General features: G+C 49.6%; 1 protein-coding gene across 1 annotated transcript in view; it reads left to right on the top strand.

Moving 5' to 3' along the window:
* The window catches only part of LOC142578354 (solute carrier organic anion transporter family member 4C1-like), an 84,510-nt gene that overhangs the window by 30,803 nt on the left and 31,726 nt on the right, over positions 1 to 21,981 (top strand). The window contains exons 5-8 of the mRNA XM_075687751.1: positions 8,045 to 8,169; positions 9,707 to 9,806; positions 18,489 to 18,610; positions 21,465 to 21,635. Of these exons, the coding sequence (XP_075543866.1) occupies positions 8,045 to 8,169; positions 9,707 to 9,806; positions 18,489 to 18,610; positions 21,465 to 21,635 (518 nt within the window). The remainder of the gene's footprint in view (positions 1 to 8,044; positions 8,170 to 9,706; positions 9,807 to 18,488; positions 18,611 to 21,464; positions 21,636 to 21,981) is intronic.

Here is a 21,981-nt window from a genome sequence, read left to right as displayed (position 1 = left end):
CTCTAGGCCATCTATGAAGCGCTGCGCTTCATTGTTGATGGGACTTGGAGATGATGCTTCCGGTACGGCCAATGGAAACCTGAAGGAATAGTCCGCATGTCCCGGCATTATTGTCCTAAGTGGACTTCGCTATCGAGTCATACCAGCACATGCCCAATCCATCAGCTAACATCTGGTGGAGCGTACTGAGCCCGGGTTTTCCTAACTGAACATGCGCTTTCACTAGGCTGCTGCGTGGCACGATTTCGGGCTTTCTTGCTATAGTCTTCGCCATATTCAGGTTCTAAGAGCTGCGTCGCTTGGTACAACTTGTTTCGTCAATAATTAACTGGTTACATGTAATTGGTTATTGAAAAAGTGATTTAATTACAATGAAGGCAATCGAGTAAACAAAGCAATCGGTAAATTACAAGAAAATGTAATTGATTAAAGTGACTGATTACATGTAGTTCATTACGTACAAGTCTGTGCTTACATGGCATAAAGAGGGTGATGCGCCGCAGCTCTTCCGAGCTTATGGCCTGCGTTCCATCAGGTAGTCCTTAATACTTCCTTTTGCCATGTTTTGTGTGTCCTCTTCGCGACTGGATGATGTGTCATTATCATCATCAGCATCATCATAATTAGCCTATATGTTCATTACTGGATGAAGGCCCCTCCCAGCGATATCCAATTACCCCTGTCCGGTGCTAACCGATTTCTAATTGCGCCTGCAAATTTCCTACTTTCATCAGCCCACCTGATTTTCTGCCCCCCCTCGACTGCGCTTCCCTTCCATTGGCGCATATTTTGTAACTTTAATTGTGGATCCACCGATTATCTGCGCTACGCATTACATGGCCGGCGCTATATGTGTGGTCGTCGCAAGCTGGTCAAGCAGATCATGTGGCCAGAGACCACATGCATGCAATTCTCAGAAGTGCATGTTGTCCGAGGTGGTCGTCGCAAAGAGTTGCAACAAACACCTCGGACAGCATGCACGTCTGAGGTATCTATGCACATCGACATTACACTTTCTAACTGGACCCTATCTTTATGTATCTGGCGAAGTCGTGAAAAAAATAGTTTAATCGCACTTTGCTGATAGTTTAAGCGCTGAGAATAGCACCTTAGCAGATGAAAGTTTACGTCATCGGAGGACCATGCTACCGTTGGTCCCGGGAGGCACTACTGCGTAGCGCAAGAAGGGAGTTGTTCGCTCGTCTCTTCCCCTATCAATTATGCTTTGCAAAAGTTCATTTTATCTTTTCAACTATGGCGGTGCGAGGCGAGGCACATTTTTCTCATCTTCCCTTTCTGAGTTTCGATAACTCTTTCTCTGTCTGAGATAACTGCCCGGAACGAATCTTGTCGGTGCGCCTTCCTTCGCGCGCAAGGTTTCGGGAGGAGGGCAGGGAGGGGGGGGGGGCGTTCAACTTCGGGCGGCCCGGGCGTACGAGCGCCCGATCGGGCCGCTGTGTCATGGAAGCCATCTGCGACGGGCACAGAGTCCGCGCTGCGCTGTGTTTTCAAGGCGTAGCTCGCGTTGATGCGGGCGGCTACACGAGTGTCAATTCGCTCGCTGCTGCTGCCGCGTTTCCTCACTGCAGCGTTTTGACAGCGTATTTCCGTGGTCATTGAGTGAGATGTGTTCATATTGGCTTGTGCGCGCGTGACACCATGCTTGTTAATTTAGTGATACCTTTAAACGACTCTTTGGGGCTATGTAGGGAACGCTACTGAGGCAAAGCGCGAACAAGTGAGAGCGCTTCTGAAAAGAGTCCGGCGTTTGAATCCACGTTAGTTTAGGCTGGGGAAGAGAAAACATAAGCACCTTATTAGCAACACTTCAATAAGACACAACATATCACTGAGTGTAAAGGTTTACTTATTTTGTCGCTTTTCCCTGCCGCGTCTGGGGAAACGCGAAACCGTCGCATGCGGAAGCTGCGTCGATTCAGAGTCTGTTGCGAACAACCAAAATCACTGTCAAACGCTGCCAGAGTGCTTGGCGTGGTAACTCATGTGCAGTAGCCAAGCGCCCATAGCTTTATTTTCATCGCCACTGAATGTTGTCCGCGGGTATAGTATGCCTGTGTTTACAAATTTAGAGAGCCGATAAAACTACTGTCTCATTTCGCATAGCTTTCCAATAATTTGCAATCGCAGTCGATGCTTCGGCTTTCGGGCGAAACTGCGACTTTTTCATAGGCGCGCCTTGAAGCTTTGGGCACCATACACATGCGACGGGTGTTTCTTATTTCGCTACGACAACGTGAATAAAGCAGATAGGCCCGAACAACGACGCAGAAAACCATGGCGGACGGCGGCCTCCTTTCCCGAGTGCACCTAGCAAGGCCGGAAGCTCGGAAACCGTCGATGGGTGCTATTTCGTTTCGAAGGGTGGTGATGAGCAAAACGAGAACAAAGTAAAAGCGGGAGCCAACGTTTCGACAAGTGGACGCGTCTTTTTCAAGGCGACATATGCTTTCCTCGGCGCAGTATATATAGGTAAGGTTCTTCTAAAGGGGAGAGGGGGTAAGGCGAGTGGGCGCGGCAACGACCGAAGGCAACACCACCTAGATAGCACAAGGCCTGTTCACTACGCTCCACGACGTCATGCTACTTGGCCCGAAATTTCCATTGCCAAGGCTGGCGTGACGAAAGCGGCGACGTCAAAGCCACTGTTGCTTGCTCGGGAGCATCCCCATTAGATTCTATGGCAGTCGGGCCAGGTAGCATGACGTCATGGATAGGAGTGAACAGGCCTTGCGCTATCTAGGTGGTGTTGCCGAAGGTGTGTTAGCGGCAAGGGTGTAGAATTGAGAATAAATGGGCGCTGTGCACGCGGCCGTGTCACTTGGGCTCGGTGGCGAGATCAGAGCGGTGGGAGGACTTGTGCGATCGCCTCGGGGTCCCTGCTGCATGGGCTAGCTGTCATGTGGGACGGAATAAAAGATTCGGTGATAAAAGACGCGACGACGAGAAGGCAATTGTAACCAAAATTTCAGAGTGGAGACTCTACAGTAGTAGAAATGGTAGAAAAGAGCAAACTGTTGCTGCATTGGGATCTGGACTGACTCCAGAACTTAAGCGAGATTGGTTCGATCTAGTCAGGTATGGTGCATGGATATTCAGGTTTAGATCGCATAATAATTTTATGAGCAAGTAAATTTGCGCAGGATAGGTCTATAAAAGGTTACGGTTATTGGTTATTGAAAAGGTTATTGAAGGGCTCGGTTAGCTGGGTTAGTGAATAATGGGTCTACTAAGCTAACTTAGCCTAACCTAACCTAATGTTCTTCGAGTGGTTCGACCAAGCTAGTATTTAGAGAGGTGTACACCTAGGTATTTGATCAAAATAGTGGCAGCTATAGTAGATTCATATCTACTATAGCTTATTTTTTTATACATTCAACTATTATGTGATTTTCCTCTGTATTTACCTTGCCCCTCCCCTCTGCAATGTAAAACCGTACCTTGAGGGTATAATAAATAAATAAATAAATAAATAAATAAATAAATAAATAAATAAATAAATAAATAAATAAATGTAATGCTATATGATGCCGCACGAACGATAACTTATAATTCACCTTAATGTTATTCGGTATTCATTGCATTTGAAACTAACGCGATAGCTTGCGCAGTGCAATGTAATTAAGATATTACTGTTATTGCTGCTTTCAGCAGCAGCAATACTTTTGAGGCATATCAGTGCTGCCGTCAACAGCTGTGCTCGTCAGGTCGACGCTGTTGCCATCGATATGATCTGCTTCATTTTTTTCTTGATTGATATGGTCGGCTGTTAATGAAAACGAACGCAAGCTGATCACACTATGTAGCTTTTAGTTCAATATTATTACATCCAAACATTATTAAAGACAGTTTCAAGCCATTCACGCGTGCTTGTTCTAAAGCGAAGCTTTCTTTGCCTCTTCCTTCGACTTTCCCGCTGCTGCTGCTGCTTGCTTGCTTGACTGTTGCTTTCTTGATTGTTTCCTTGCTTGTTGATTGCTAGATTGCTTGCTTGATTGATCGATCGATCGATCGATCGATTGATCGATTGATTGATTGATTGATTGATTGATTGATTGATTGATTGATTGATTGATTGATTGCCTGCCGCGTCGGGGGTGGTTCAGCGCGTGTATATAGATGCAAGGAGCGCGACAGAGAGGAAAGGAGAGGCGAGAAATTGCTTGGGACTTTTGCACCACGTCGAATGTGCACAATGTCCTCCGGAGCTCCGTGGACGTGGCCACATTAGCCTCTTGGCAGCTGTAATTATCCGTGAACCCCCGCAAAATCAATGCAGAAATTGCAGCGCTTACCTTTCTACTAACTTGCAAGTCCAGATGCAAGCTAGATATAATAAAGGGGAGAGAGGAGACAGAAAATGGGCAGCACCGATGCTGTCGCGAGACGAGTAACAGCCTTTCCACTATTCGCTCGCATTTCCCATGGAAGGAGGGCGGGGGGATAGGGAAAAGGTGACGTGCGAAGGAAAGGAAACGGTACCTCTATAAACACGACACCGGTTGCAGGGAAAGTGTATAAACTTAAGTTCAAGGTACGATATGATACGTTTCTGCTATATATAAAATATAGATATCATCGGACAACTTAACGCAAGGCGTGCAGAAGCAGAGCCGCATTAATTAAATCGCACAGCAGGGTCTAGGCGACACTACGGAAGCGGTGCACGTCGAATCAACACTTCTGTGCCCGCCGCAATAGCTTTGCGGCTATGGCATTGCTCGATGTCGCGAATTTGATCCTAACCGCCGCGGCCGCATTTCCATGGGGGCGAAATAAAACTTAAAAAAAAAAGACGCTCGTGCACTCAGATTTACGGACATGTTAAGACCACCGCGGCGTCAAAATTAGTCCGGAGTCTGCCACTAGGGCGTGCCCATTGTGTGTTTGGCACGCACCAGCCCCATAATCCAATTCAAGTTCAATACTTCTGCCACAGTGCGATGTGCCATGTGAAGTAATTATAAATGCTCAACCCTGTCAGAGGTTATGAAATATGGCTCACAACAACTCCTCAAGCAAACTACCTCTCCCGGTTTAACGTATACGTTCAAACAGTTGTTCAAGTCGGGCGCTCTTTGCCGACGTGGCTTTGGAGCCCGGTAATGGCGGTAGCTGCACGCGAGAAGCAGCCACACCTCATCAGGATAACTCGAATAACAGTGACCCCCATACCCACAAACATGCACCCGGAATACAATAAGGCAAGGCTAAAAGCACGCGCACAACATATTAGAACAATGTATGAAAACAATCCCACGTACAACACAATATACACAGACGCAGCCGCGTGTTCGAACGTACACTCGAATGCCAGTGATGCCCCAAAGAACGTCAGGAGGTGCGCAGTAGCAATCGTCGACACGAAAGCACAGCAACAATTTACGGCATGCGTCGGGGCAGTTACTCCGGTAGCTGCCGAAACTTTCGCCGTGGCAATGGCCCCCGCTCACGCGGAACGCACGCCAAAGAGCGTCACCATAATAACAGACTCACAAGAAGCATGTCGCCTGCTTCTCAGCGGCCACCTGACCAAATCATGTCACTCAGTAATACCGACGAAATTCGCCCATCATCACCGGATCTTATGGTGCCCAGGTCACACAGGCCTTGAGGAGAACGAACTGGTCGATTCGCTAGCCCAAGGTATTATTAACCGGGCCGACTCGACCGGGACGGTCCCAGGTAGCCACTGCAATAACCCCAATCCAACGAATGCCCGGGAGATTTTCGCTCATCAGCGTGCAACCAGAAAAATATACCCTCCCCCTCACCCACAACTCAGTGGAGAGGAAGCCGCCAGCTGGCGCAAAATTCAGACTGGGGTATTCCCCCACCTTAAAGGGACCCTGAAACGCTTTTGACGATTTTCTACAAACGTATTGAGTCGTTAGAGTAGGTCCTTCTGATCATTAATTGACACATCTAAGTGCTCCGCGTAAAGCGTGTAATTTATTATAAGGTTTTAAATATGCACATCGCTGCCGATCGCAGCACACTGCTCGGCGGAATTTTAAGCCGCCCCTACCCATATGACCGAAATCACCCATACGACGTCAGTGGGGGGAGCTATCCGATTGGCTGACAAGGGCGCGTGATCGATAATTTTTCCAATTTTATGGTAAACAAATGATCTCCGTAATAGTTGGAATGTTAGTTAATTTGTTTTTATGAAAAGAAAATAACATAAAGAGAATGCACAAGAATAATTTTTCAGTACACTTAAGCACTTCCGGCACAGAGCGTGTGTCGTGTGCTTGTGTTACAACGTACTCCATTTTGAAGAGAGCTCCGCGGTCAGAGTCGGTGTCAGTCTTTTCGCGAGCACTATGATTCGACTTTGTTGCCTTGTGGACTGCAAACGTAGCGACTGGCAATATGTCAAGCTGCGACATCGTGTCCCTCTGCAAGGCAGCGTACGAGTGAACTGGCTGCTGCGCATCGGACTGCCGCTATCCGATCGGCGCCAGGATTTGCGCGTTTGTGGCCGTCACTTTATACCGGAAGATTACTAACGCAATAAAGTTTCGCGAGTCCGGTATTAGGGAAAACGCAAGCGCAAGGGGACAGAGTCTGGCCGCTTGACTTTGCCGTAACGGGATGAGCCATGAGATGAGCAGAAGGGCAAATGCGAATGGTCTTTACTGCACGGTGCAGCCACCTGGTGGCACAGAGCTCAACCATACACAGTAGCAGCAACGAAGTGTATTCTTCTTTGCTGCTGGTGTGTATTTTTCGCAGGAGTGTAATCATGAACACATTGTTTTTATAAATGTTTAAAATGTTTTACACTTGGTTAGAGCAATATTAGCGCTTTGTTTGGCTGGTTAAGCTCTGAACCAACAAGTGTATGGACCGTGCAGACCGATCAGGCCGCTCACGTACGTCTACGCTAAGGTTCCTTCATCAGCTTGAGTTTATGCCTACAGTCATTTGCCGAAATAACCAGCTTGCCTTTGGTTACCGGAATACAAGACACGTTCGGCGCTACGACAGAATGCTCGCAACGCACGCTGCTTTGATAGCTCTCGCTTGGGGTCGACGGCCAAGCGGCTAGCGGAGCGGTGTCGCGCGGGCGGGGGCGGGCTCCAAAACAAACGGAAGTGGACGATGTGACGTCGCATCGTGACGCTGAACCAGTGAAGGCGGAGCTTAGCCCCGCTCGCTCGGCGAACGAGTTGAGGAGGAAAAGCATGGCTAGGGAGGAGGGTAACTTCTAATCGCTTGTAGCTCCATTAATACGTAACGCTTCACTTAAATTGTGGTGCGAATGTTCTACTTAAGCTGTACCCTACGCGTCTACAAAATTTGTCCGAACCGTTTCAGGGGCCCTTTAAATTACAAAATGCCACGTTCCCCATTCGCTACAGGCCCGACTGCCCGTGGTGCTGCGGCATACCAACACTACAACACATTACTTGGGATCGTGAATAACACCCGTTTGATAAAACACACCACACAATGGAGCAATGGGAGGCACAGCTAACCAGCTCAGACCTGGCGGGACAACAGTCCTTCACAAGACAGGTCAAGCGGGCGGCCGAGGCCAGCGGGGCCTTGGACTGAAGGGTCTCCGACCACTGCACGTAAATCGTTTAAGCCAATAAAAGTTTCTCTTTCTCTCATCAGGATAAAAGGCATGACTTAATACCTTTGATTCTGTTGGGAGCTCAGAAAATTTCTCATATGCAATGGATGTTGAGTCTTAGAAGCTGTGGCTGGAAACGCAATCTCCTAGGAGTGACTGTGAGGCCATCCAGTGATTTCATATTGCCTGTTGATCCGTTTGGCCCTCCGAAACCATCCCATGTGTCTGTTTCTTTCTATTTTTTTCTTTTTTTTTCTTACTGTCGCCTACCTGTCTTTGCCTAGCTTCCTTTGAAGCCCCGAATTCTGCACCTCAAAGCAACACTTTAATGTTGTCTAGGACCTTTTCCTGGTTTTCACTTTGCCATTGTCGAGTAAAAATATATCCTATGCGCTCAGAACAACTCAATATGTAACTATCAGTTGCATGCCCCTGCAGGAACTTCCGATACATGTTGATGATCGGACAGCTCATCAGCGGTTTGGGCGCCACGCCCATCAACACAGTGACCATCGCCTACCTTGACGAGAACCTGCCCAAGAGGAAGTCCAGCCTCTACATTGGTGCGTGCATTTACTGTGCAGCTCGTTTCCCGTGTGCTACAGACAACGTCAAACGCACCCCACTCGTTTTTCTTCCTGGATTGTTCTGCAGGAGGACTAGCTTATACCTGAACACCGAGAAAGCTGAAAGGCGTGGCTTTGGGCGAGTTGGTTCTGGGTTATTACGACGGCCGCGTGACGGGAGACAACACACAGAAGGAAGGCGAAAAGAAGCCTGCGCCTCCCGTCGTCCTCTCTCTCGCGTGTCGCGTCCTGTTACGCGCCGGTCGCGATAGACAAGGGAAGCGGACATCGATTGCGTCACTCCGGGTGATGATCAGTCTCTAGTTCAGGGCCTAAAGTCTTTCGCTTTGTACATCTTTCTACTCCTTATCACACCATGCGCTTTCCTAAACGGTGCGAAAAAAGAAATCACTTCCAATTAGTGCCGCCACACAGAAAAGTGTAAAGAGGTACGACTGAGTTTCTTAGGACAGCGTGATGTGCTCTGAAATGGCACTCTTTCTCTTGCTTCCCTTCTATTCCCTTACTTCTAACTTTCCTTGCTGCCCGCTTGCTACATACACACTTGTGAAATGGATACAAGAAAAGCATTGGAATTCACATTTCAGGTGGCTTCGTAAGTAACCCTGTAGACTGTGCCGTGCCTGAACAGTCGTCATTCATAGATACCTACATATCAGTTGGCGTGTCAATCATAACAGTCGAAAGGCTGTCATGCATGCCCAGACAAATATTAGGCATGACAAAACACCATGGCCCTCGCAAAATCTCAGTGTGACTCACATTTTCCCGAAAGGACAACGTTCTACACACGGCTTACTTGAGTTCAGATGAGCCGCGTGAAGCTTTAAATGCCGGTTCATGAAATATCTGCCCGCGCCGTATGCAACGTCTGTCGCAGATGGTGGAGACTTCTGCACCATGTATCGTGAATGGAGGCAGCGCTATCGCACATTTCCCAACGAGCGCAAGAGTTCGCCTTGCTATGTGAACCGATGAATGCTTTCTTACATGTAAAGGCAGTGCTACTGCAACGTCATTTGAGGTTGAACGACGTGTTCTTAACCTCTAAAATTGAAAGGTTATCGGCCGCCTTTTGAGCGCACGATCCAAGAGTTTATTTTTTTCTTTTGCCTTGGGGGGGGGGCACTATTTTTTATAATCGGATAACCTTTACGGGGCTTCAATTTACAGCCACGCAAACTCCTAGTGGGTTATAAAGTTATGACTGTTGCTTCAAGAAAAAGAAAGCTCGCGGAAAGGTCAGCCCCGATTTGGTCGCCTTACGAAATAATCACCGCAACTTGTGGGCCGCTCAGCGGGCAACCACATTAGTCTCACGCAATCCCTCCTTGCACATTGTTCGCTGTCCCCACACGAAGAGCCGCTGTTGAACACAAATGAACTGAGTGCCTATGGTGACTCTCTAGGACATGTGTGCCGTTGCTCACCCGGCATGCCATGGTCTTGTAAAGTCTTCGAGTCCGTGATTTCCATGGTGGCTCAAAAGATGTTGGTCGCTGCTTGCGTGCAGGCATCTTCAACAGTATGACGATCATCGGGCCTTCTATCGGCTTCATTGTGGGCGGCTACACGCTCACCTACTACGTCGATATATCTACTGACGTCTCCAGGTATAAGTACCCGCCCTCAGTGACACGTGCAGTGCGCGCAGTTGTCGCATTTACATGATGCGGCATTGCCATGAAAAATTATTCTGGTGTATTAAGCGCCAAAACCACGATTTAATTTTGAGGCACGCCCCAGTGGGAGCAGCGGAATAATTTTGACCATCTGGGGTTCTCTACACCTTTATGGACGATAGGTGCCTGCAGGCAACATACTGTTGCGTTTCGCCTGCGACACGTGGTTTTGCCGGCGCGACGGCGGCGGGGCGGCGGACATTTTGGCCCGATCGTCGTCACCGCAACACTCATCGCCAGGTGTTTCCAGGCGCGTCTGCGGCGATGCGACCGCCTAGGGATTTCGTTCCAGTCATTGTGCCCGAAACAGGCGAGGCCAAAGCAGGGATCTCCTTCCAGTTATTGGGCCCGAAACAGGCGATGCCAAAGCAGGGATCTCGTTCCAGTCATTGTGCCCGAAACAGGCGATGCCAAAGCAGGGACCATCTTCTCGTTACAGTCATTGTGTCCGACCGGCAGCGCCACGACAGTGTGCTGCGCAGCGCCACGACCAGGTGCTACGAGATCGTGCGCAGCGCCACGACATGGTGCTACGGCATCGCTACGACAGTGTGCGTCACCATTAGCCCATTGTACATTCACGTGCTCGTCTTTTGAGGGGTTCCTTCTTGCCCTCAACTGCGAGAGTATAAAAACAGCTGCCCCCGGACGCCAGAGGAGGGCTCCGATTTCTTCAGTTGAGTGAAGTGCTCTCCCGTCTCTCTACTTCGGTCAAACCTGACCACCAACTCTTTGCGATGTTAAAATAAACAAGTTGTTTCGTTGTTACCAGTCGACTCATGCTTTGCCGGGACCTTCGGATGCTTGCAGTTGTACCCCAGGCCGCCAGGCCAACGCTACCCTTGGGGCTTGCGACCCAGGTACAACCACGGGCGTCAGCGCCGAGTTCCCAACAGATCGTACCAGCAGTCCGATCCAAACATCTGGTGGCAGCGGTGGGATCGCCTACGACTTCAAACAACTGTCTGCCAGCGGCGAGATCACGACAACGGAGGCCAGCAGCAAAGAGATGCAGTTGACAGTATGCTGAGCAGCTCAACGACGATCCGGGAGCAGTGCAACGAGCCCTGTGTGACGACTGGTTGCCTGCAGCGGAACGACTGCGCGGAATTCCTGCCTGCGAGGTTAGGTGAGTGCGGGACTTTCTTCTTCTGAGCTTTGCCAGGCTTTTGTTAGTGTCAGAAACAGAGCTGGTAATTGTGGTTGTCGTTGCTGCCGGGTTAGTTTGCGGCAAGACAATAGTAAGCAGTAGAGAAAGCAGCATTCAGAGCAGCCATGGATTTGAAGTCGTTGCGCAAACCGAAATTGTTGGAGCTTGCAAGAGAGTTGGGTCTGGATGTCTCAGACAAACTAAGAAAACCGGAACTGATAACGGCTATTCTTGAGTTAGAGGCTGAGGATGACGAGCTGTCGGAATGCCTTGAGACTATTGAGGAGAGGTCAAAAAGACAGGAGCGCGAACTTAAAGAGCAGAAAGAAAAAGAAGAGCGCGAACACGCTTTGGAAATGAAGCGTCTCGAGGTAGAGATGGAACGCGCTCGTAATGGAAGTCAGGCACACGGTGCAGGAGAACGCGTATTGTTCAAAATGACTGACCTGATGCGGCCGTTTAAGCTTGGAGAGGACATTGGTTTGTTCCTGGTTAACTTTGAGCGAACGTGCGAGAAGCAGGGGTTCTCTCGGGAAACGTGGCCACAGCGCTTGCTCACTTTGTTACCCGGCGAGGCGGCCGACGTAGTCGCTCGCTTGGATAGAGAGGAAGCAGAGGATTTCGACAAAGTAAAATCGAGTCTGCTAAAAAAGTACCGGCTGTCTGCGGAAGCGTTCCGTCGGAAGTTTCGGGAAAATGAGAAAGGCAAAAGTGAGTCATATACAGAGTTTGCGTATAGGCTTATGTCGAACATGCAGGAGTGGCTCAAAGAAGAGAAAGCGTTTGGTGACCACGATAAAGTTCTGCAGTGTTTCGGGCTAGAACAGTTTTATAGTCGGTTACCGGAGAACGTGCGATACTGGGTCTTGGATAGGCCAGACGTGAGTACGGTGGCTAGAGCCGCTGAGCTAGCCGAGGAGTTTGTGACGCGTCGAGCTCGCGGAGCTAAGGACGGTCAAAAGGGTGAATTTGGCTCCAAGTTTGAGAGGCCGAAGTTCACACCCATGAGAGCAAAGGGGGACACGCGTAGTGCGGATGCGAGCGAAAGCAGTCCGACCAAACGTAAAGAGACGGCGGCAGCCAAACGCAGAAAGCGGTTCGAGATGAGGCGAGCGCGCTTGTGTTATACGTGCCAGAAGCCGGGTCACTTTTCGGCGCAGTGTCCGGAAACAACACCAAAAGTTGTGTTTTGTTCAATAGGCAGCACTGACGAGAACATGAAGCTTCTTGAGCCTTACATGCGAGACCTCCTCGTAAACGGGAAAGAGTGCCGAGTGCTTCGCGATTCCGCAGCTACGATGGATGTAGTTCACCCGTCTTACGTAGAACCCCATATGTTCACGGGCGAGTGCGCGTGGATCAAGCAAGCCGTGGAAGCTCATAGCGTGTGTCTGCCGGTAGCAAAAGTGCTTATTGAAGGACCTTTCGGAGCGCTTGAGACGGAGGCGGCAGTGTCATCTATGCTGCCACCCCAGTACCCGTACCTATTTTCAAACAGGTCCGATCACCTCCTGCGCGAGAAGGGGCTTTTGTTTGGTGAAGCTAGTGTTCAGGCCTTAACCAGATCGAAGGTTCGGGAGCTCGCTGCAAAGGCGGTAGTTGCGGGGCCGACGTTATCAAACAACGAAAAAGGGTCAGAGGCGCAGCAAGCTGATATTCAGAGCACGCCCGAACAGAATAAAATTGAGTCTGTAGCGTTGAAGGCGCCAGATACTGGAGAGGAAAATCCCGACGCGGGAAAGTTAGAAGAGCTATCTACTGATTTGCTCATCGCGCCTACGTCAGACGGACTTGATAGGTTGCTAAAAGTCAGCCGGACGGCTTTGATAGCCGAGCAAAAAAAGGATGGCAGCCTGGAAAACGTGCGCTGCAATGTCAAAGAAGGTATCGCCAGGAAAACTGCGCGTTTTGTGGAAAGAGGTGGAGTCCTGTACCGGAAGTATCTAGACCGCCGAGGAGTGGAGTTCGACCAGCTGGTCGTGCCTCAATGCTATCGTCAGGATCTGTTGCGCTTGTCACATGGGGGTTCGTGGTCCGGACACCTAGGAGTTAAGAAAACTAAGGACCGTCTCTTGCAAGAGTACTATTGGCCAGGGTGTTTTCGGGACGCAGACCATTTCGTGAGGACATGTGACACTTGTCAGCGGGTGGGCAAACCAGGGGACAAATCGAGGGCGCCGTTGAAATTGGTACCTATCATTACGGAGCCTTTTAGACGGCTCGTTATTGATACAGTGGGACCTCTGCCGGTAACAGCCACGGGGTACAGACACATTTTGACTGTGATCTGCCCAGCGACAAAGTTCCCTGAAGCAGTGCCGCTTAAAGAACTCAGCTCAGTTGAGATAGTTAATGCACTACTGTCCATATTTGCGCGAGTTGGTTTTCCTGCAGAAATTCAATCAGATCAGGGCACAGTGTTTACTAGCGCTTTGACGACAACTTTTCTCGAAAGGTGTGGGGTAAAGCTGCTACACAGCTCAGTGTACCACCCACAGTCGAATTCCGTTGAGAAGCTCCACTCCGTCATGAAGCGCGTGTTGAGAGCCTTGTGTTTTGAACATCAAACTGACTGGGAGCTGTGTCTGCCTGGGGTGATGTTTGCTTTAATGACCGCGCCGCATGCGGCTACGGGGTTTTCGCCAGCTGAACTGGTGTACGGTCGCTCGCTTCGATCTCCGCTTCGCATGCTTCGAGAATCATGGGAAGGTAGGGGCGACGACCCAGTCGTGGTGGAGTACGTGCTTAAGCTCCTCGAACGCTTAAGAAGGGCACAGGAGTTGTCAGGTGAAGCAATGACAAAGGCCCAGCAGAGGGCCAAGGTTTATTATGATCGGACAGCCAGGGCCCGTCGTTTTGAGGTTGGCGATGAGGTCATGATATTGCGCACATCGCTAAACAACAAACTAGACGTGCAGTGGGAGGGCCCAGCACGAATTGTTCAGAAACTGTCGGACGTTAACTACGTGGTAAGTCTGCCAGGAAAGCGGAAAGCACAGCAAGTTTACCACTGTAATCTGCTCAAACCTTATAGACAAAGGGAAGCAGTGGTGTGCATGATGGTAAACGTTCCTGAAGAGCTTCCGGTCGAGCTTCCAGGACTAGGCTCAGTGACGAACAGGGAAGACACCGGTCAAGTCATTAGTGACCTTATCAGTAAAGCACCGCTGTCGCCTGAGCAGAAAACCGAACTACACCAGCTATTACAAGAGTTTCAAGGTCTGTTCTCTGAGAGGCCTGGTAGGACTTCTGTACTTACTCATGATATAGAACTTACCTCCACAGAGCCAGTACGATCCAAGGCGTATCGGGTGTCACCCCGCCAGAGCGATATTATGGAGGCTGAGGTAAAGAAAATGCTACAGCTCGGTGTTATTGAGGCAGGTGAGAGTGATTATACCTCCCCTTTGATTTTAGTTGAGGTACCGGGCAAGGAACCTCGTCCTTGCGTCGACTACCGCAGGCTTAATTCCATCACTAAGGATCAAATTTATCCGATCCCTAACATCGAGGAGCGCCTTGAGAAAGTTAGTAGCGCTCAGTTTATTTCCACCCTAGATCTTGTCAGGGGTTATTGGCAGGTTCCACTTACAGAAGAGGCTAGTAGGTATGCGGCGTTCATTTCACCAATGGGAACATTCCGTCCTAAAGTGTTGAGTTTTGGTTTGAAGAACGCGCCATACTGTTTTTCAAGTCTCATGGATAAAGTGTTGCGGGGACAGCAAGAATTCGCTTTACCGTATCTAGACGACGTAGCGATATTCTCCGCATCCTGGTCTGAGCATATGACACACTTGCGGGCAGTGCTAACCCGCCTGCGCGAAGCAGGCTTGACAGTAAAGGCTCCTAAGTGCCAGTTAGCACAGGCCGAGGTTGTCTACCTCGGTCACGTGATTGGTCAGGGTCGTCGCCGCCCCTCTGAAATAAAAGTGGCCGCTGTGCGAGACTTTCCGCAACCGCGCACAAAGACCGATATTCGGTCGTTCTTAGGTGTCGCCGGCTACTATCAGAGGTACATCCCTAGGTACTCTGATATCGCGGCTCCCCTGACGGATGCTCTAAGAAAGACAGAGCCTCAAACAGTCGTCTGGGACGAGACAAAGGAAAGAGCTTTTAGCGCCCTAAAGAGTGCCCTAACAAGCCAGCCTGTGCTACGATCGCCAGACTATACAAAAGGGTTCATTGTTCAGTGCGATGCTAGTGAGCGAGGCATGGGCGTTGTACTGTGCCAACGGGAAAATGGAGAAGTAGAACACCCCGTCCTGTATGCTAGTCGTAAGCTGACCAGTCGTGAGCAGGCGTATAGCGCCACCGAGAAAGAGTGTGCATGTCTCGTGTGGGCCGTTCAGAAATTGTCATGCTATCTAGCCGGCTCGAGGTTTATCATTGAGACAGATCACTGCCCTCTCCAATGGCTGCAGACCATCTCTCCCAAAAATGGCCGCCTCCTGCGCTGGAGCCTCGCTTTACAACAATATTCCTTTGAGGTGCGTTACAAAAAGGGGAGTCTCAACGGTAACGCCGATGGCTTAAGTCGAAGCCCCTAACGTAGGAATCAGCCTCAAAATTGTTTGTTACTGATGTTTTTCTTCCTGAGGCAGGATTTTTTTTAACATATTGCTTTTGTTTAGTGTTTCAAAGTGATGATATGCTTTCTAGTGCAATTTTTCAATTTGTGGACGCGTTCTGAGTGATGCTAGACTACTGTAAGGAACTAGGCAGTGGTATAAAAAGGGGAAAGAGCCTGGCAGGGCTTAGTGAGGGTTGTGCCGTGCTTGCTGACTGAGCGGTTGAGTTTTCAGCGTAGTTCTAACGCTTGCCGGGAACGAGAACAAAAATGTGAACTCTCCCGAAGTCACTTTGCAGTGTCCCGTGCGAACCTGAACGAGAGAACGAGGCCTTCTCTGTGCGCTGCGCTCAAGAAACGTCAAGGGACGCCCGACTTCGGTTATGAGCATCATCGAGCGACATCCCTCCGGACAGCGGATGCAGTCCCCTGTCCATCGGGATCTCCTTTCCCCGGCGGGGCGGTCTGTTGCGTTTCGCCTGCGACACGTGGTTTTGCCGGCGCGACGGCGGCGGGGCGGCGGACATTTTGGCCCGATCGTCGTCACCGCAACACTCATCGCCAGGTGTTTCCAGGCGCGTCTGCGGCGATGCGACCGCCTAGGGATTTCGTTCCAGTCATTGTGCCCGAAACAGGCGAGGCCAAAGCAGGGATCTCCTTCCAGTTATTGGGCCCGAAACAGGCGATGCCAAAGCAGGGATCTCGTTCCAGTCATTGTGCCCGAAACAGGCGATGCCAAAGCAGGGACCATCTTCTCGTTACAGTCATTGTGTCCGACCGGCAGCGCCACGACAGTGTGCTGCGCAGCGCCACGACAGTATGCTGCGCAGCGCCACGACAGTGTGCTGCGCAGCGCCACGACCAGGTGCTACGAGATCGTGCGCAGCGCCACGACATGGTGCTACGGCATCGCTACGACAGTGTGCGTCACCATTAGCCCATTGTACATTCACGTGCTCGTCTTTTGAGGGGTTCCTTCTTGCCCTCAACTGCGAGAGTATAAAAACAGCTGCCCCCGGACGCCAGAGGAGGGCTCCGATTTCTTCAGTTGAGTGAAGTGCTCTCCCGTCTCTCTACTTCGGTCAAACCTGACCACCAACTCTTTGCGATGTTAAAATAAACAAGTTGTTTCGTTGTTACCAGTCGACTCATGCTTTGCCGGGACCTTCGGATGCTTGCAGTTGTACCCCAGGCCGCCAGGCCAACGCTACCCTTGGGGCTTGCGACCCAGGTACAACCACGGGCGTCAGCGCCGAGTTCCCAACAGATCGTACCAGCAGTCCGATCCAAACAATACAAACAAAAAAAGTTTTCTTGCTGAGTTTCGGTATTGAGCATGATGTTTCTGGCTACAATACTGGCAAACACTGAATGACAGGCGGCAAACGCCATTAGTTGGTTTACAGCAGGAATACAGGAAGAGGAAGAAATTTGACACGCGACTCGCTCTCCTTTGAAAGCAAGCTCGGAAGAGACAGACCGATACAAGATATCCGGCTGCAGTGCATGGGGTCACACACGTGATCTAAAGCAAATGAAATGCACACTTTTGGTTGTGGCACGACGAGAGCTGTCTGTACAAATTACGAACGAACCCTTAGTTGGCTTCGGATTAATTCCACTTCCAGTTTTCTGCCCGCGCCCAACCAACCACGCCCCCTATCGCTGAAGAAGTACTGAAAACGTTTGCGCACAGTATTTTGTTTCGTTGATTGCTGGTATTCTCGGCGTGTGTCGCACGTTTCTATAGAAATTAAACATCTTTTTCTGGTATTGAAATGTGCCGTCATTAAACGGTTAATGCGCACCCAATGCACGGCACGCCAGCGTTCCTGCATTTTGCCCTCATCTAAATGCAGACAACACCCCAGCAGCGCAATGCCTGTAGCCTCTAAGCCACAGTGGCGGGTAACACGATAAAGACGGGCTACGTTTTGTCAGGAAAACTCCACACATATCTATTCTTACAGTGTCATAACATTATCAGCTACCTTGCTATTTCGACGGCGAACAAGTTCGATTATTCTTTCGAAGGTACAGAATGTCTTCATTTGTAATCGATGCGAATCTGATGTATGGTCGACACGCTCCTTGGATCGTGGCTTTCGCCCCTCTGTTCCTCTTCTTTTCGTGCTTCACTAGAGCAGCGCTTTCAACGAGGAAGGGCTAACGATTGTGCTCATTATGCATCTGTAAAACGCTTGCAGGATAGGCTAGGCCTTCACGTCCCAAGAAAGCTATAAGTGAGCAGCAATTTGTGTATCTATCTTCTAACACGCCCAGCCAGACAAACGCGGTGACATCGCTGTTTCAGCAGACAACTAGCGAGAATTTGTGAGCGTTTACTTTGATATGGCTTTAGGTGGGTTATAAATTGACAAGAACTAAGCTGAGCAACAGCCGTATATCTGTCACATTCACTGAGGAGGGTAACTTTTCTCCCTATAGCCTATCTATGCAGCAGCCTTTATAGGATATAACATTTACGCTATGAGGCGAATATTAGGTAAGGAATGCTCACGAGAGTAAAACTGCCACGAAGAATAATAATTCTCAATAAAGATCGACTTTTAAGCAAACATCAAAATTTTAGTCCCAAGGATGTCAAAGTTATATGCAAAGTGATCGTAGGATCTTAGGGTCAGTATGACACACAGTTCAAGAAAATAAACTATGACGCAGCACACTTCTGTCCTCCGAGAGGGACCTCACCGACACCATCAGCGTCTTTCGATCTTTCACTCAAGGGTAGACAGATGACGTTTCCAATGCCATCAGCGAGGCCTTCGTGATGTCATAGTAGCTGGTTGGAATAATTGCGTTACATTTAAAGGCGATTTGAGCAGAGTTTCCCGGCCCATGTCAGACGCTAACCGCATCCTTCGCCCTTTCACAGCATGGGCCTGAGCTCCAAGAGCCCCGCGTGGGTCGGCGCGTGGTGGCTCGGTTCCTTGTTGACTGCAGCCATGGGCTTCACCCTCGGCGTGATCACCTGCTCTTTCCCGAAGTACCTCCCCGGTAAGCGCGGCATGAACATCCGCTCGCTCAAGTGGCTGTAACGGTGAAGCCAAGTCAATCCATTACGCCAACTGCCATCCTTTAGTGCAAACTTGCATCGCAGTAACTGCGGCCGGCATGCATACGTCGAGGCGCCACTGCGTTTCCCTGAAACGCATGCGAGCTGGGTCACGTGGCGTAGTAAATACACAGAATTATGAAGTGGTAGGCGTGGGATTTGTTCTGGTGTTACTCAGACGCCTGCTTACCGCAAATATGAAGGCAACACGTGGTCCTGTCTTCGTCGAGCAACACCGTACAGTGCAACCTTCTCGGGTGCGCTTGGTTTGCGAATTGCAGCGCTCACTTTTCGACGCTCAATTGCGGCGCATTTTGTCTCACGCAGGCAAACACGCGAGAAAAAATATTACTTTCACGTTCCCTTTGTTTCCTCAAAGACCCCTTGCGGGGCACTCCATAAGTGACGGGAACAGCAGAAATTGAATAAAAAGTAAATAAAGGTAGTTGAAGTGTTGGTGTCACACTAAGAAAAATTTCATTCTCATAGGGGTGTTTTCTCGCGCCTATAGCTCGCCCCCTTTCACCCATGGAAATGGGCGTTTCAGCGAGCTAATACACCCATTTGAAAAGGTGATCTTTCGTAACTGCAGTATATGCTCCTTGTGTGTTTTGCCAAAATGCACGCTACGTTTTATTTGTACAGCGATATCTACTGCTGTATCGCTGCCCTATTTTTTCGTGCTTCCCCCAAAGCAATATATATAAAAAAAAACTCAGTGCCTTTCCGCTCTGTGAAGAAGGATGACCAGCGAAGCTTCGTATGTGGGCCCCTTAATGGACACCTGCACCTCCGTTGTGGGTTGGCCCGGCATTGCACTAGCTTCGGGATCGGCCCACGCGTGGCGAGTATTTCACGCCTGCTTCGCCTCCACCGCGGGTCGGCCCAGCATTGCACTACCTTCGGCATCGCCCCACGCAAGGGAGCACACTGTAAAAAAATTTGCACCCTAAAAAGTGAAAAAGGGTGTAAATGTGTCTAACTCACACCCTTGGGGTGCCCGTTATACAGATAACACCCTAAGAGTGGGAGTTATCGACACATTTACACCTTTTTGCGCTTTTAGGGTGTAAATTATTTTACAGTGCATCCGTGTGTGTCGACACACGGACGCCATTCTGGCGGAACTAGCCCTTAACAGCTTCGCTGTAAAATTGATTACGTCTTTGTGTTAATTAATGACGACCGTGACCGCGGGAGCAATGGCACGAGCGCGTTCGGGCCGAGGGGCGCCAACGAGCTGGAGCTGTGGAAGATGACGACGACGCTGGAGCCAATCCAGATGATGATAGTTTTGCGTTAACGCACGGGCACGATCCTGGGGAAAGTAGCCGAAAAAAAAAAGCGCTAAACAGGAATGATGACAATCTTCCCACCTGCGTGCGCTAGGTGCAGCGGTAGCGTATTAAAACGGACATAAGCTCGCCTCGTCGATCCACTTTTCTGTGAACAAGGCTTCCGTACGGGAGCCGAAACGTCTTCAAGTTCTCTAAAACCTGTTCATTTTTGGTCGGCGTCTCTCCATTTTACCTCTTCAGTAATCCCGAACCGTCTTCCGAGACGTTTCGAGAAATAAAGCGCAAACAAAAAAGAAGGTACAGCCGCCCAGCCTGAATCTAACCGCGGTTTTACAGAGTGCCAGTCGGAAGTGTCACCTTTCAACCACTCTTGCATCGCGCCTTAAGAGTGCAGTAGCGCCTCTAGCTGTTTTGATAGGTTGATGCCACGCTTTTCATTGCTTCTGTTTATTTATAAAACAATTTAAACGCAGCTAGCAGTAAGAAGTGAAAGGCAGGAAGTGGGCGCCCGGATGGCCCCGCACGCCCGGTCACCGGGGCCGTCCTCTGTATATAGGGATGTTTCACCTATTGCCAACAAATGTTCCTATCGTGCGCTTAGGAACGTGAGTGTAGTAGAGAAGGCGCTACTGTTTTGGAGAATTCAGGAAGCCGAATTCACGCTACATATATCAACTCCGAAGACTGCATTTTGTGAAATGAAATAACTAAGTACTCACACATTGAAATTTTGTGTCTTAGTGAGCTTTGTTGGCTTAGGCGAAGTAGAACACATGCGTAATTTCCTAATCTTGCTTCTTATTTATTCAGAATTCGAAGTTGATGAAATAATCAAGACTGAAGCATGATGAAAGCAGATTGAACTATACTGGTGTTGCAAAACTAGGTAATTAGGAACAGCACTGAAAGCCCTGGAAACTACATGTCTCTGCAGTAAGCAAAACTAGAAGAACACGCACTTTCCTGTAGAGACACAGATATTGATTATTACCGCGTTGAAACTCAAAGATGCTTCTTGTGCTCAGTGGTGTAAGGTTGAGGAGCTTCACATGTCGTTACTCAGAACAGATTTTATATTCTGCACATGCAGTCGAATTCTAAGAAGCAATAGTTGTAGCACTATATATTATATGATGGAGTTTTATGTGCCAAAGCCATTTTCTCATTAGGAGGTACGGTGTAACGAAGGAGTCCAGCCTAACGCGGACAGCGCGTCCCGTTCAAGCGCGAACAAACAAGGACAAAGTGAGGAGTATACAACACACGGACAACCTCGAGTTCTTTAACGCGCAATAGTTCAATCAGAGTTGCAACACACAGAATAGGCTGTGTGTTATGCGCTTGTGACTATTGCGTTGGTAAAAAGCAAAACTACGATTCACACCCTTGCGCCCTCTTTGAGTGTAAGGGCGTTAGCTATGCATTGCACTGTGCGCATTTCGATCAGTGCCTGTGAACAGCCGTTGACGCGAGGTGGCTGTCTGTTCCGATGCCGCAGGCTACGACGCGGCGTGCGCGGAGAAGAAGGGCGACCAGACGGCCGTCTCGGTGATCAGCATGATGCCGACCAGCGAATTCGGCCAGCGCATCACCGACCTGCCCAAGGCCATTCGCCGGCTCCTAACCAACGTGCCCTTCATGATGCTGTGCATATCGTTTTCTTGCAGCCGTGAGTATATGTGCCGATGAGACGAGGTGTCACGTGACGGAATAATTGCCCCGAGGTGTCACGGCGTCTGCTCTCTTTAAACGAATGGGGCATATTCAAAATGTCAAGCGTCGTCTATCGACTCGAATCAAAGCGGTATCCGTCATTTTGTCTAGAACACCGCGAAACGAAAGTGCTCGCTCGACAGCATGGCTGCATGATTTCACCCGTGTTATGTGGCGTTTGCCCGCTGCTGAATTTGCGGCTATGCGCGAAGCAAGGAGTAGGTAGCAAAGCTTGCAAAATGATGGGCTTATGTCCCCGACTGAAATAATAACAAACAAATCTGCGAATAAAACAAAATCCG

This window comes from Dermacentor variabilis, chromosome 4, assembly GCF_050947875.1.
Source record: "Dermacentor variabilis isolate Ectoservices chromosome 4, ASM5094787v1, whole genome shotgun sequence".
Lineage (NCBI taxonomy): Eukaryota > Metazoa > Arthropoda > Arachnida > Ixodida > Ixodidae > Dermacentor > Dermacentor variabilis.
Note: the sequence above shows the minus strand (reverse complement) of the source record. Positions and strands in the feature narration are given on the sequence as shown.